The following is a 15909-nucleotide window of genomic DNA, read 5'->3' as shown; positions in this document are numbered from 1 at the left end:
GGCGTCATATTTCATGAAACAGACATGTATGTTGATTAAAGTGGAATGGAAGGCCCTTCTGAGGTGATGATGTGCTTCTGAACGACAGAGCTGTACGATCCAAGGAGCTTATCATGTCCCATTTGAGTAATGGTCAGATCGTCCTATAGGGGATGGTCAAACAGGCTGATGCCTATTATATCTAATCTATATCCTTAGGCCTATATGGAGGTAGAAAGATGATGGTTTCTTAGAGGATAAGTCTTCCTTTTCAGATTATTTATTATTCATGAAATGTGCACAGAGATCTGGGGGAAATGTCTTCATCCAGCACTTCTAATTTTACATTTATTGCTTTTACTGATATGAAAATAGTTTCTGAGTGGTATCAAGTGCAATATGAATGAGATGTAAAAATATATATATAGTCATTATTAATATAAATTGTATAATATTGACATCAGTTTCTCAGAGAATTGCAAGACTGTGTACTATTCTACTTTTTCTGTAATGTCAGAAAAATCTAGAGCGAAAATACTGTAGAATGTTAGTTACTCACACCCCCTCTAACACCTACTCTTTGTACATATGTATGCTATTACCATCAAGCTACATTGACACATAGGCTACAGTATATGACATTTGCCATCAGGCTCTCAATAGACACAAGATCTGCAAATCACAGGGAACAGATAAGAGGAAGATTTGCATTTAGAAGTACAGCTGACAACAAAACTGAACAAAAACAAGATATTATAAACATTTTATTATCGTAGTGTGCGTGACAGTAGGTATAAACAACATCTGGTCAACAAACATACAGTATTTATCTATACAGGTCAAAATGTTCTGTATTGTGTATTGTATACAGGAGATATGGGTGTAGTCAGTGCTGGTGTACTGTAAGAAATAGTGAGTATCTGTGAGTACTGGAATTAATACTGTATGGATAATGTTATAATTAATATACAGAGGTGTTATGGCTGTTTATGGATTAACCCCATAAACCAACCAGTGCTCCAATGCTTCAGTATTAAAAAGTTCCAGGTTATGAGATATACTGCAGGGTGACTATTATGCTATTATGGTGTGTATAGTCCATTTCATTGAAATTATTCTCTGCATTCAAAAAGAACACTCATGTCTGTATGGAGCGCTTGGAAATGTATTAAAACATGAAATTCATTGTTCCAAGGCCAATATCATTCTTCGTCAGGCTATGAAAGAAATCATGACGTAAATATTATATTAATTGCTTCCAATCTTACATAAGAGATCTGATAAAACACACAAAACTATGAAACTGTGTGTATGTTGGATAAGCCCATATAAACAAATCAGCAAAAAAATACTGAATTGGAAAACAGTGGTTCCAGTCTCTCAAACATGAATTTGATGCCTTCTATCTCATGAATGGTGATTCTTCATTTCATCATTTGATACTATAGTTATTCCAAACTAATAATTGATCAATAGAATTGTAGAAAATATGCATTTGAAAGTATAATGAAAATAATTGTTAGCTCCAGCCCTAAATGACAAAATTCTTACTACAATTCCAGATGTACAGTAAACAGTATTTACTATATGTGCATACATGGGCACATTACTATGGGAGTCTTAGTTCGTTCATGTCATATTATAGATAAATCTGCAGCTACTGGAAAAGATTCACATCTGTGTGTTATATATTAAGTATTTTACACCCACCTGTGAACATGTGAACATGTGAATGAGTGATCAGAAACACAAAGGCTGCGTTCAAGGTCCTTTTATAGTATTCTGACTGGCCCCTCCCACCTCGTGGTATCCTAGCAGCGGGGCTCCGAGCTCTCTCCTGATTGGTCCATTTCCAAGAATCCGCCATATTCAAAGTTCCACCGCTGTGTGTGTTCTGTTGTCATCGAGCTCCTGATTTCTTTGTACACATCGAGCTAGATTTTAATACGTCTAGGCTCACTTTGCTATAACTGCGTCTCGGTATTACTAATTTGAAAGCAGAAGGTGCGGAAAAATGGAAGAAAATGAAGAAGTGAGTGGAAGGATGGTGGCAAACAGAAAGCAGAAACTTCGACGGGTGTCATCGAGGACGTCCACTACCAGTGTCATCAGCGCCGCAGAGCCCTCTCCACAAACACTCCGGAGAAACAACTCCAAGAAGTACGTGGATCATGTCTTAAAATGTGAAATGCTTGCTGTATTTCATAGCGATAATGCTATATAATGTGACTATAGCTCCTTATTTGTTACGGACTAACGCTAACTGGTTAGCCGACTGTGACGGGTAGGGCTGGTATTGTAACTGGCAAACGATGCCTTCATGTGCACCTCGGAATATATATAACTGTGAATGTTGTGCTTGCCTGATAGACAAACTAGAAAATACCAAAATACTAATATATCTTAGAAATAAAAAGAAGCCATAGCTAACTACAGGAATTCATTTGGCATTTATCTAAAGATTATTTTCATCATAAATTGATCTGTTCATTTTTGTGTCAACATGAACATTGCTTATCACAATTTCCTAGAGCCCCAGATGGGCTGCAATAACTTTGTTCATTATCAATTAATTTGCTAATAATCAAGACTATTTTTTTATTTGTTTGTTTTTATTTATTTTGTAAAAATGTCACTTTGCACGCAGCCTTCAGAGATCTTTACCAGAAGTCCGGATCCCAAAGATGTTTAGTTTATAATGATACAAGATAAATTGATGCATTAGATCTGATCAAACCAAAGCTGAAACCTTATATTATAATTTATTTTCAAGTTACAATCTAAATGATTATTCTTGTAATCATTATAGTTTTATTTTAATTTACTGTTTGCCATTAAAGCAGCAAATTGTCACCTGTGAGACGCTGGGCACAGAAAATTTCATTTTAGCTGATATTTAATTAATCGATTTAGTATTACTAATACTAATATAAATGCCACTATTGATTTGGCATATTTGTGATTTATTCACTGTGTGTTACTTAATTCACTTTTAACTGAATAGCAAAAAAAGTCTTTTTTGTTGTTTTTGTAAAACCTTGACAGTCATATCTGCATAACAGTATTCTGCAGATACTTTGTATTGATGTTAAATATATCACTGCAGAAATATGTCTTGCCAAATGGCCCCAAAAACAATAATATTGTAATCATTAATTTGTAATTAATAGTTCAAGCTACATGATTATTAGTTTGTAAGTATTACTCTGTTTATTTAACAAATCTCATACCAGCAACTTGAATCTTTGCATATAAATGCAACTTTACCCTTTTTTTAATCAGTTTCCTCAGTTGTTTATTGTTCACTCCCCATCTCACATCCAGCTGGACGTGAAAGTCTTGAGTACAAGAAGTAGATTGTGTAGCAGAGTGTGCAGCTGACCTTGGCCTTGACATCACTCTCTGGGAGTTATTCCCTAAGAAGAACACATTGAAGCTTTCTGTGGCTTCATTGTTTTGTCAATATAACTGTTATTTTCCTGCAGCGAGGAGCTAACTCCTTTATATGGTTTTAAAGATTAATACGCTTCCATTATCATGATCCTCCACAACAACATAACAGTGACCGAAACAGGAATAGCATCTGTCATATGAAAAGAGATTTACTGTGATGTATTCTCTCTAAATACAATAATTTAAAATTTGATTGGCAGCTATAATAATCTAGGAACCTAGAGCAACCAAAACAGTTTTTTATGAAATCAAACCATTGGCAAAATATTTATAACTCTATTAACAGCAAGTTAAGTTAACAATAAATGAAAAAAATGACATTTCTTATTTGTCTTGATTCCTGTAGACCTCCATTGCAGAGAGGCAGCTCCTTCACCTTTCTAACTCCAGGGACTCCGTGGGACTTCAGTTTAGTGAGTTGAAAACATTATATGAGACTGCAGTGATTACATCCTCATACAACTGTCTGATTGTAGTTGAGAAGAAAATAAAAGTGTGACTCTCATGAGCATTTAACTTTCTTGTCTTGTTTTTTAACTACATCACTGATATGCGGAATTGCACATTGTTGTGTAGGAATATTTGATTCTGTGATTTTTACTGTATATTTATATGAGAGATATTTGTGCGAATATATTGTTTTAATTGTAATTATACTCAAAAAATTAAACAAGTTTGTGTTGTGATGTTACAGAAAAGAAAGCGTAAAGAGAAGGATGACGACACTGTCAGTTTGTCCAGCTTCGACCTCAAGGTAAGAGTCAGAACACCTCCTTTCTGTCCGTTAGATGCAAGACTAGTGCTGCATCCTTAACTCTGTCCTCACAACAAAATTAATCCCTCTGCATGACTCAGACTCTCTGCACTACCGTGAGCTCAGCATAAACCCTCTATGTCGTAGACTGGCACAATGCCTGTCTGAGGAAACAATGATGGTGCAGAAAAATCTCATCAGTGTTCAGTCAAGAGTACAGTTCAGTACATGGTTTCATTACGACTCAAAACTGTTCTGTTAAGTTAACATCAAACATTGATATTTTAAAAATCAGATGTAATATCTGAGACCAGAACAAAACTAGGACATTTGTTTGGTTTATATAGATCTATATATATTTGGACTTGTAAAAAAAAGAACAAACATAAACATGAATTAAATTGTCAGTTTTAGTACTTGGTTGCAAATACAGTGGAACTGAAGAAAATTTATGTCATTGATTCCTAGGAACCAAGTAACAAACGAGTACGACCACTGGCCAAAGTTTCTTCCCTTGTCAACTTGATATCCCCTTCCAAGAATGGAGCAGTGCGCCGCTTTGGCCAGACTATACAGGTAAGACAGGTGCCATGTTTTCTTTGACACAGACGTCATAAACTGACCATTGTCATTCACCCAACATTGTGTCACATTATCAATTAATTTAACAATTTTGTTTCCCAGTCAATGTCATTACGTGGTGATACAAAGTCACCAGGGATGTCCTTGAAAGCCAGCAGCAGGGCAGCAGGTCCCACTCCCACTAAGCGTAGAAACAGCACGCTGTGGTCAGAGACACTGGACATCCATCAGAAGAGCACATTCTCCACCAAAGAGATTAAGAGACAAGAGGTTGTGCAGTTCAGTCTGGAGTACAGTCTTCTTAAAATTGCAGAACGCAGAGAAGTAATGAATTGGTTTGTTTTCTGTTTTAATATTTGTTCTCCAGGCAATTTATGAGCTTTACAGGGGCGAGCAGGATCTAATTGAAGATCTTCAACTTGCACGAAAGGTTAGAAAAGTTACATGTACAATTATCTGGGGAAATCAAAACATTTATTCTTTGTCACCTCATTTGGTCTCACACTGCTTCTGTGTTTGCCTTCAGGCGTACCATGATCCAATGCTAAAGCTCTCCATCATGACAGAGGAGGAGCTAGCTCATATATTTGGGGACCTGGATGCATACATTCCCTTACATGAGGGTAAGTAATTACTACCGGTAACCATATTGTGGTTTAAGCTGTTCTGACTAACTTCTTCACGTTTACTAGTTTCTCTTGTTTTTTATTTTATCTGCAGACTTATTGATAAAACTGACAGAGGGAACTGGCCCCAATGGAACAGTGGCTGAGATCGGGCAGATAGTAATAAACTGGGTATGTATGACAGCATAATTATTCATCCTGAGAAGCTACTCAGAGATGTTACACACAGGGTTTATAGGGCATTTTTTTAAAACTCTTTCAGTTTATAGCATATAGTTTAACACCAACAAGAGAACATTAAATTGCTCAAATGGGATTGTTGGGTTTTCTCTATAATTTTTTTGTATAAATATTTTCTGTAAGGTCTTAACTTACAGGACTTTACACTGTAAAGTGCCTTGAGATAACTTCTGTTGTGAATTGGTGCTATACATTGAACTGAATTAAATTAAACTATATATTTTAAGGACTTTCTACTACTACTAAAAGTAAGACGTGATCTTGAAGTGCTCCTAATTTTCTAGACTTGCTGAAACTGAGTTTTGTATTTTCTCAGTTGCCTGGTCTGAATGCTTATAAAAACTACTGCAGCAACCAGCTTGCAGCCAAAGCCCTACTGGACCAGAAAAAGCAGGACAAGAGGGTGCAGGACTTCCTGCAACGCTGTCTGGAATCGCCTTTCAGCAGGAAGCTGGACCTCTGGAGCTTCCTTGACATCCCACGTTCACGACTCGTCAAATACCCACTGCTGCTGCGAGAGATCCTCAGACACACTCCTCCTGATCATTCGGACGTAGCCAGCCTGGAGAAAGCTGTATGACGTGTACTTTACATAGCAATCACAGAAAATGCTGATAGATTTGACTGTTGTCTTGTGTTTTACCTAATGATCTGGGTTTCCCTTCAGATCACTATAATTCAGGAGATTTTGTCTGAAATCAACGTGAGGAAAGGGGAGTCTGAGTGTAAGTACTACATAGACAAACTGGAGTACTTGGATGAAAAGCAGCGAGACCCTCTCATAGACAACTGTAAGACGCTGCTTTGTCACGGTGAGCTGCGGAACAAGAGTGGCTCGGTGAGAATCAGGATCGCCCTCGTTATTACCATCTACATGCTGTAAAATTGTCTTCCAGGTGCTGTTCATCTGGTATTAGAGTAAATTTCATTCTCCATTAATTTGTTTCTGGACAGAGGCTGCACGTGTTCCTCTTCTCTGAGCTGCTGGTTCTGACCCGACCAGTGACACGCAATGACAGAAGCTGCTTCCAGGTCTATCGACAACCCATCCCAGTTCGGGATTTGGCTCTAGAGGACCTGCAGGATGGAGAGATACGCATGGGGGGGTCATTCAGAGGAGCTTTCACCTCTGGAGAGAAAGGTGGGTTGAGCTTGAGTTTCACTTTTCTCTAAGACTGTGTGATTCTTTAATTATCCTGCAGAGATGTAATGTGATGGGATTTTTTTCATATCATTTTTTGTATGTTTAGTTTTCTACTGTTAAGACAAAAAACTATTTGCAAGCTCTTCTGAGAAATTATTCTACTCTGGTATTAGATGTAAATTTGTGAGTTTGACATAAATCTTCCCTTTGCTGCACCATTAGATTTGCTATTGCACAGACAGACTAAAGTCAGTGTAACCACATAACAGTAATCTGTAATTAAATTAAATTAAATCAAACAGAGAAAAGTAAATGCATACCACATTTGCCTCTTTTACTGCAGCACTTGTAGTATGTTTCCCTTACTGCAGTACTTTTTCTAGTTTTCTAGTTACAAGGTTTTGCATACATCGTGTACCTAGCCTGAGTCTTTCAGATCAGTGTACATGCAATTATTTAATTCAAAGAATAAAAAATAGTTTTGCTTAATTTGTGATCTGTATTCATATCAGTATAGATGTGTCCAGTACATAGTGGATTCTGCAATGTAGTCCAGACCTTACAGGCTTAAGAGAACCCTTTTTTTCCTTCACTAACTGTCTTTGCTGTGTCTCTGTAGCTAAGAACATTTTCCGTGTGAGCTCTGTGGATCCATCCCATGGCCAGTCCCACACACTTCATGTCAATGATGTCTACCACAAGCAACAATGGCTCAACTGTCTACGCACTGCGATGACCCAACAACAGGGGGCTCCACCTACACTTCAGCAGGGAGAAGGTGTCCCAGCCAAGCGGCGCTCTACCACCATCTGTAACGAAGAGACAGACGAGAACTGTCCACCTGTCTCTGGCCCCAAACTGAGGCCACAGACGCTCTCCAAAACCAGACTGGACCAGAAGTTTCAAGGCTCTCTAAAGAGGAAGGAGACAGGAGTGTAGACATTTAACCTAAGCTGAAAGTTCACAAAGGGTTTCTCTCGGACAGCCACATACATTTTGTCACGTCAGTGAATTTCATGCAACCTTTTCTTGTGTGTGTGTTTTTGCTTTGTCTCTTTAGCTGCACTGAAAAGCCTTTTCGAATCATTTCCGTCCAAATGTGTATGACATTTTTTTGTCTTCAAAAGTTTAATTAGTTTACAAAAAAAGTGACATGAGTGTATCTGCAATGTATGTTTACACCAGCTAAATGTGTGTAGACATGGGGTTTTCTGTGTCTAAAACTGTCTTAAACCACTTGTAGCTCCTTAGTTTTATCGTCCATTCCATTGTTGATACATTTAAATTGTCTTTCTTTGTTTTCTTCGTAATCAAAATATGTGTTTTTCTATATTATAGGCAGCACATGTGCAGTTGTCTGAGTGTTTTCTGTGAAAAGGAGCTAAGAAATTGTGATGGCCTCAGCTTTCTGTGCAGGAAGCAGATGAGCAAGATGTGGCTAAAAATACTATGATAAAAGATAATGAATGAGAACACTGACCACAGATGTGACACGGTAAAAACATTTCTTGAAAAAAAGAAAATCAAATTAATCTAGTTGTATTCAGTGGAATTTGTTAATGTGAAAAAATAAAATGTTTAGTTTGTACTGAGTATGATTGTCTGTGACATTGTTACAACACCAACCTCCTCTCAGTTGTACTTTGGTCCCATAGTCACTTCCTTTTAGTATTAACTGAGCTGTTCTGTGGAGTGTTGCGACATTTCTAACGCAAACGGAAGCAGAGCAACAATTTAGAAGAAAGTAGTTTCTATTTTCTTTGTTTTACCTACTTGCAAATATAATTGTATAGGATAAAAGGCAATCATTATGGCTACAGATCTGCCTGTGTTAGGTGATTATACTAGTTGTGTACTGCATTGTTTTATCAGATAGACGCTTCTACTTCTGCTACAGATAAGAAAAGGAGATGTAATGTTATCATACTCTCTACATACTTTCGTATGTAGAAAGTTTTTAATGTATTTAACACTCCAAAAGAATCATCTATTTAAAAATAAAAACACCTAAAGAACTAAAAATCTAACTACACAAAGAGAAATTCTTCTATAAATTCATCCCAGCAATCATCATGTTGATTTTCTCCTTTGTACCATGAAATTGCTCAGAGGAAATGATATGGACAGGCTGGTGTGACTCATCTGAAACATCAAAGTCTACCTTGGCTACACACGTTTCTAACAGTTTGTCCGTGCAAAGCTGTTGCTTTCAAAATGTTCTCAACAGGCTGTGAGTTTTACCTGTCTATTTGATCTTCCTACTGTCGTCCATCATCTTCAGTCTGCCACTAACTTACTAGTGGCCCACCATTCACTTCCTCAAGTTACTACAAGGGGCCCCTTGCAAAGTGTCAACCGTTGCAGTATTTATAGCTTGCGGTATGCCATCAGTATGTGCAGCCTCACCACAGCCTCATTCAAACCAACTAGAATAACATGCACAAAATTTCAGCTTTTCTAATTCACCGCACACAACCCTAAACGTAGAGGAGCTCCGACGGGCTGCTGTGGAAACATCTAGATTCAGAGTTTAGAGAGGTTGTTAGACCTGATCTCTCAAACAGGCCTCGGGTGTCACTGCTTGTTATTCGTCTCGTTGGACAGGATAACAGCTGTTAAAACACTAAATAATTTGCTCACATTCACGTGTTAAATCCTCACTTTTCGTTCAGTTTGGCCTTGCTTTTTCCCCATAATGTTTTGATGACACATAATTGAATCACTTAGGGCTGTGGGCAGTGTTAATAGAGATGTTTTTTTTATCTTCTTCTGTGCTGCTCATTTCTGACATTGACATGTTAAACACTTGTCATTAACAATTGGGAAATCGCGATTGCGACAATAAGCGTTTCCTCTATTCAGTTTGTAATTCCTTTTCCTGATGTGGTAAACTGTCTCTCTCCTTCAATTTCCATGGGAATACAAGATGATCCTGTTTGTCTTTTGTCCGACTCGCTGAACTGTGTCAGAGAATATTTGCATAAAGATGAGTCGTTCTCAACTTGCCCATCGTGTAGCTGTGTTCCTGTTAAACCTGTATTTCACTGTGGGATATACTTGGCCGCAAAGCCATCTGCAATGGCAGCTGTTAGTGACCCAAACTATTGAATCCACATTTGTGAAAGCTCCATCATAAATCAAGAAAAGCTGATTTAAATGTCTCACAAATCGATTGTGGCTATGGCCCATTTCTAGTCATTAATTACCAGCATGTAGAAAGTATGATGTGCCTCATGTTGATAATCAACAGTCACTGAGCAGATTTTACTGAACAGTGTGATATACATTAAACTTGATAATTGTCACGTAGTCTAAAGGGACCCAGATAACATACTGGGTGTTTTTGCTGGTAAACACAATTTATCTTTTTCATCACATTGACAGTTTCTCGTCATGTAACTATCAATATCAAACATTTCAGACTCTTGAGCAGCACTTCTTGTTTTTGAGACTGAATTAGTGCTTATATGTGCATTTCTGCATCTGCAGGATCATTTTCTAATGACTGACTAACGACTACATTGATATCGCTCCACTGGATGTCAGTTCTGAGAGTACTTTCATAAAAAACTGTTGCAATGCCATTTCTTCCTGCTTTTTTTTGTCATTTGATGTTAAGTTTCGAATCTTAGTCACCTCAGTTTCAGTTCCCAGTGCATGTATGACTTCCTTGAATAGAGAATCTGTCTGAAAGATTGGTTTGAGGATTGTAGACCAGCCAGATCTACACAAAAAAGGCACTTCAGTTTCTTGTTTTCTGTCAAGAGCTGGACGTGGATGGTTGTTTCACTACAGGATCCTCACCGTCTCGCTCACCACTTGAGCTACACCACTGAGATAGACGTCAACACACCATCTGCCCAGTATTTAAAAGGCTTGATTACTAAGCAGTGTGACCTAGATTTAAATTCATGACGTAATTTATTTCAAGTTACTAGTTAGTCATTTAGACTGAGATACTGAGTGTTTATGGCTTATTGTGTACTGCCAGATGGTTAAACTGTATTTCCAATAAACATCAATTTCCCAGATCCATGTGATCTCTTTGGTCTCATGGAATTCAAAAGTATTTTAGAAAAAAAGAGTGTGTTATAACTACAAATCAAGTAAACAACTAAATATTTTGCATATTGCTTCATGGGTTTTCGGTTTATGTGCTTGGTCATTATTAGGCCATCATCATAGTAGTAAAGCTATTTTTAATGTAGACTAATTTCACCTCATAAGAATAATTTTATGATTATATGCAAATTCATTTGAAACAATTATTATTAAAAAACACTATTGTCGAAGCAAAACTGCATTGAGAGACACAACAGCGAAAGAGTCATTTTGGTCTATTTATTTAAACAAATTTAATAGAGGTAGAACCATCTGTGTTATTTACACATTTATATTAAAAATAAATAGAATGTATATACACATAAGTACAATCATACAATCCTAATCCTGTTTCTAAACTAATATTAATGCTGTTAAATTACAAAGTGATGTGAAAAGGCTGCTAAAGCCTGCAAATCCAAAGAGGTGTTTTCAGGAAGTGTGACTATACTTAGGGTCAGGTTTCAGGTGGGCCGGTCTATGCTGGTAGTTACGAGAAGTTACTTCATGTACTGAAAGGTGACGAGGCTGTAACTTGTCTTAACAAGTGTTAAAAAGCTAACAGAAGAGTCTCGATGAAATATATCACATACAGTCCTCAGAGGAGATCTAAATCACCACCATGAGCAGCCATTTACTGGAAAACTTACTCGAGACAAACCAACTGTATGCTACCTGCTAAGTATAAAACAGCAGAGTTTGTGTCTGCTGGATGTAAATATAGTCACTTTACTAACAGGTTATTATGGTATCTTTTTTAGCAGATGGTTTACAATAGTGGCTAAGACAACAGAAGAACCCACCATTTCTTTTAAATAACTTGAAACTGACAAAAGTAATCAAAGAAGTAAAAATCACACTTAAACAAAGGACAGCACCCTTAACCTACTATATATGCTCTAGACTTCGGCACCTGCTAACAGGTAGTTTGGCTCGCTGACTCGCAGAAGCAGGTCTCAGTTTTCTCTTTGGTCAGCTTTCACATCTTGTGAAATAGTTGTCATGGCTGCCTGTCGCTGGCTCTACTGAAGGTGCCTGTGTGGTGCTTGTAGACTTTAATATACCAAACACTGTTCCTCTTTCACATCGATAATGTGCTGCCCTAAATATTTGGTAAAATTTGATTGTGCAACAAGACTTCCTGCTAATTAGCTTGTCACCATATTCTAAATTGAAGCCATCTTTCACACACTGTTATAACTTAATAAGATCAAGGTCTGATAAGCAGAACCGAAATTTTGTTTTTGCTGCAGGTACCCAGTACTTTCCCAGATTTGGCAACTTTGGATTTGGTTCTAATTTGGAACAGAGTTTCAGTTCCCGACGCTCGTAGCTACATCCAGGGAGGTTAGACACAGTCCTATGGGATGGTGCACAGAATGACAAACAGCATAGTGACTAATTTTCTTCATTTAGAGGCTGATTCAATGATTACAGGATTGAAGATGTGTGGTGTTAATTAAGTAAGTCTTTATAATCTTTCTAGAGGTACAAACAAATATGTCTGGCCTTTCTTTTTTTTCCATTTAATTGTTTAAATAATTGTGATAAGTCAAAAATCTAAAGCAAAGTCGGATTTATTTTTCCTTTAATTTCTTATTTTTACATGCATTACTCTTGTCAGTTTTAAGTTATTTCAAAATATTCGTAGGTTCTTTTTTTCATGACAAGGTACCCACAAATCTGTTTCTGTTCCAATATAATACGATTATATTAATGGTCTGACTGGAACTGATCTTATGAAATCTCTGTGCACCCTGCTAGTCTGGCCGCATTCAGACATGTCTACTGTGCTCTACTTCTGCCAATGTCAACATCCTGTCATGTGACTTTTCGGAGAGACATTCACAAAACCAGCAGACATAGCAGGTCTATTGGTTGAACTGTCTGCAGTGCTGCATGCTGTGTTCCTCATAAACGATTACATTTCAATAACTGGAGGTGGCATGTACGAAAGAAAACTTATGATGCGATTGGGCAGGCCCAGTTTAGAAACTACTTTACATGCTCTTGTTCCGAGCGCCCTCCTTACAGCCACTCTGCTGATCTGCTGTAGACTGAGGGGAGTATCTAAGGAAGAGAAAGCAGTAATATTACATTTTTGCAATGGCTTATTTAATTTTTGTGCTGTCAGTGAGTAGGTGCATATTGTACATTAACAAACTTACTTTCATAGAACTCAAGGCAAAGATAAGAGGGAGATCCATGACTGGTGTAGTGGATGGGTTTTTTGTTGAGGTTATCCCTGGCATACACATTGCCCCCAAACTCCACAAGTAGCTCAATCAAGTCAACATTCTTTGTTTTGGCTGCATGATGAAGGGCAGTCTCATGTAGCTTGGCAGCATTGACACTGGCCCCTGTGCCGAAAAAAATGTTGGAGTAGCTCTGCACTTATTATCACTTTATAAAATAATATCATAAGCAGGAGTGGGCCATCAGGTAACTCAGAATAAATAAATAGAATCTCCATCATATGGGATGAGTGGCTCTCTGATATGATGACCAATGCTTAACCAGAGTAAAACTGCAAGATGGATGTGGCAGTTGAGCTCTGACTTCAAAGCACGGCACAAAAAACAGTCCCACTGACAGAACTGTGATGACAATGACAGATACAATGAGCACAAACCTATTTCCACAGTTTGAAGAAGCACTGGGCAATCAATCATTGTAATATGATGTGGTTATCATTATAACTGTTATGGTTAATTGTTAACTTGACAGCATCAAAACTACATTTTGGTTTTGGGTAAAGCATAAGCACATTGATAAATATAATGGTTTTAATTTCAATTTATTCAATACATAAATAATCTCAATAAACACATATTTCTTTACTGAATTAATCTCATTTTACAGTAGTAAATAATATTATATGTGACTATACAGTTGATTTTGTTATGATAGATTTGTCACTAAATAAAATCATTAAAACATTTGATATTCATACAGAAGATAAACATAAACTCACCTGCATTAAGGAGAACTTTGGCGCAGTCACAGTGTTGCCTGGCACAGGCGACATGAAGTGGTGTCCCATAGTGGCAGTCATGGGCCTCCATGAAAGCTCCTTGATCAATCATAAGTTGAACACAATCTGAATTTCCTGTGGTGAAAGACATGAAAGATTATATCTGTTTAGAACAAAATTAAATGGTATGTAAACATATTAGGTTTCTAAGCATGAGTAGAGAAAAAGTCCCGGGAGTCATTTCCTGTGGTTTTGAAATGTGGCTGTAAAATGTTCTGCAGTTCTGTTGCTCACGCAGCAAGAAGTTGATGTTCAGCTTGAATAGAATTGGCTGAAATTTCACTTTTCCAACCTTCCAGTCATTCACATGTTCCTGTTCAAGTTATTTGGCAAGCAGAGTCAGTTCACTTTTGTCCTTGAATCTTACTGGTAATTTTGTTATTGTTGTTGTTTTTTTAGTCATTTTTACACTTTGTAAGTATAAATGCTCAAAGGTTTTCACCTTCTATTAGTGGAATATGTCTTCCCGTTCCCTGTTCTGCTTTCTTTTAGAGAGAGAAATGACATTAAGAAACCTCTTCAAATGTTTTCCAACAGGCTATTTAGGAATTTCAATGTCGGACTTGTGAAGGAAAGACATCTTGCTGTGCAGATATATGATGGGTCAAAATACATTCCTGTACAATGTTGTATGTAACAATACACCTTCATCTCTCACCTCCCATGCATGCCTCATGCAGAGGAGAGAAAGTAAATAATGGAGGATTAACTGTTGCTCCATACTCCAACAGCAGCTTAACACATTCCAGGCTACCAGCTGCACAGGCGTCACACAGTGGAGTGCTTCCATCTATGTTACGAGCATCCACCTGTTGGACAAAGCAATATTCAGCATAGTCACACGTCACACACTAATGAAGCAACTCATTAATTCGGTTTGATTTTCTTCAAGAACACTATCTCACCTGTGCACCAGCGTCCAGCAGCAGTCTGACACACTGAGTCTGTCCTTGTATGCACGCCTCATGCAATGGGGTGATGGAGTCCACAGCCACAATATTAACAGCTGCACCTCCCTCAATCAGCTGCTGCAGCTGGAGAGCTCTGCCAGAGGCAGCAGCCTCATGCACTGCTGACCGGTCAGTCCAGAATCCAAGACCATGAGCTGCAGATATGTGAAGCCAAACTAGGGCTGAGCCTTTCTATGTGTGATGTTTGGTTTAATAATAATTAATATTCCGGAAATCTTTATTTTTTATTATCAAGTAACCCATTAATCAAATAATTATTGCAGATCTGATCCAAGCGATCACAACAGCACTTAGATACTAGACTGTATAACATTGTAAGGTGTACATTATTGGGTCTATTTACCTATACACTGGTATAATCGGTGTCATGTCATATAATTCATACATTACGCCCAGATTTGGTGTTCATCTTCTACTTCCAATGACCAATGCAGTGTCTGCTGGCATGTACAGATTACTGCCATGTCATGATTACTGTCGCCAGCCACTTTAAGTCAGCATGCAGGCTAACGTTGTTAGCTAGCTAACACTGACCTAGCTATACATCCTACGGATAACTCTAGCTAGTTAAAATCTAGTCGCCATTAGCAGAAAGCCAAGAAAATAAAGTGTTTTGAAGCTCCCAGCCCCCATTCAATCAATAGTTTAGCCAACCCAATTTAAACTAGTAGTTATGGGGCTGACGCTACTGTTGGTCAACAACAGTAAGCTACTTACCGATTTCTCCATACAAGGACGGTCTGGCTCGAGTGACCTCCATTTCATGTCACCGTATATTCAACGGAAGATGTAATTCATCTTGGAGCAAACAAATAAAGATTGAATGGCCTGCATTGCTGTAAACACACTGTGCAGTCAGGCATCAACAGTTCAGTCAGAGCAGGTTCAGTCCCAATGAAAGTGTGGAATTCTGGGATATGTAGGCGTCTGACTCAAAACAAGCAGAGGACTGAGCTTTAATCATTTTTAAGGAACAAATACAAATACTGAAAAATACACAGAAATTAACGTTATTTGTTTGTTTA

At 37.8% G+C, this 15909-nt stretch overlaps 2 protein-coding genes across 3 annotated transcripts; one reads left to right on the top strand and one right to left on the bottom strand.

Moving 5' to 3' along the window:
* The first annotated feature begins 393 nt into the window (after nt 1-393).
* LOC113165494 (neuroepithelial cell-transforming gene 1 protein-like) lies at nt 394-8371 on the top strand. 2 transcript variants are annotated; one of them, XM_026365048.1, is made up of 12 exons: nt 396-2139; nt 3779-3845; nt 4127-4186; nt 4655-4762; nt 4871-5038; nt 5136-5198; nt 5295-5391; nt 5489-5565; nt 5951-6208; nt 6302-6472; nt 6589-6775; nt 7398-8371. In XM_026365048.1, the coding sequence occupies exons 1-12, from the start codon at nt 1994-1996 to the stop codon at nt 7715-7717; spliced, it is 1722 nt and encodes a 573-aa protein (XP_026220833.1). In that variant the 5' UTR covers nt 396-1993; the 3' UTR covers nt 7718-8371. The 2 variants fall into 2 exon arrangements, with proteins under 2 accessions (XP_026220832.1, XP_026220833.1); XM_026365047.1 differs by having other exon boundaries at nt 394-2139; nt 5136-5391.
* A 2734-nt stretch (nt 8372-11105) lies between these two features.
* On the bottom strand, nt 11106-15644 carry asb13b (ankyrin repeat and SOCS box containing 13b). Its single transcript, XM_026365049.1, has 6 exons — nt 15602-15644; nt 14819-15018; nt 14572-14722; nt 13854-13988; nt 13048-13239; nt 11106-12949 (listed from the first exon to the last, which is right to left on the bottom strand). Exons 1-6 carry the CDS (start codon nt 15642-15644, stop codon nt 12801-12803), a joined length of 870 nt encoding a protein of 289 aa, XP_026220834.1. The 3' UTR covers nt 11106-12800.
* Between the last annotated feature and the right edge of the window lie 265 nt (nt 15645-15909).

This window comes from Anabas testudineus, chromosome 6 (assembly GCF_900324465.2).
Source record: "Anabas testudineus chromosome 6, fAnaTes1.2, whole genome shotgun sequence".
Classification (NCBI taxonomy): Eukaryota; Metazoa; Chordata; class Actinopteri; order Anabantiformes; family Anabantidae; genus Anabas; species Anabas testudineus.
This window is presented reverse-complemented; position numbering and strand designations above follow the sequence as displayed.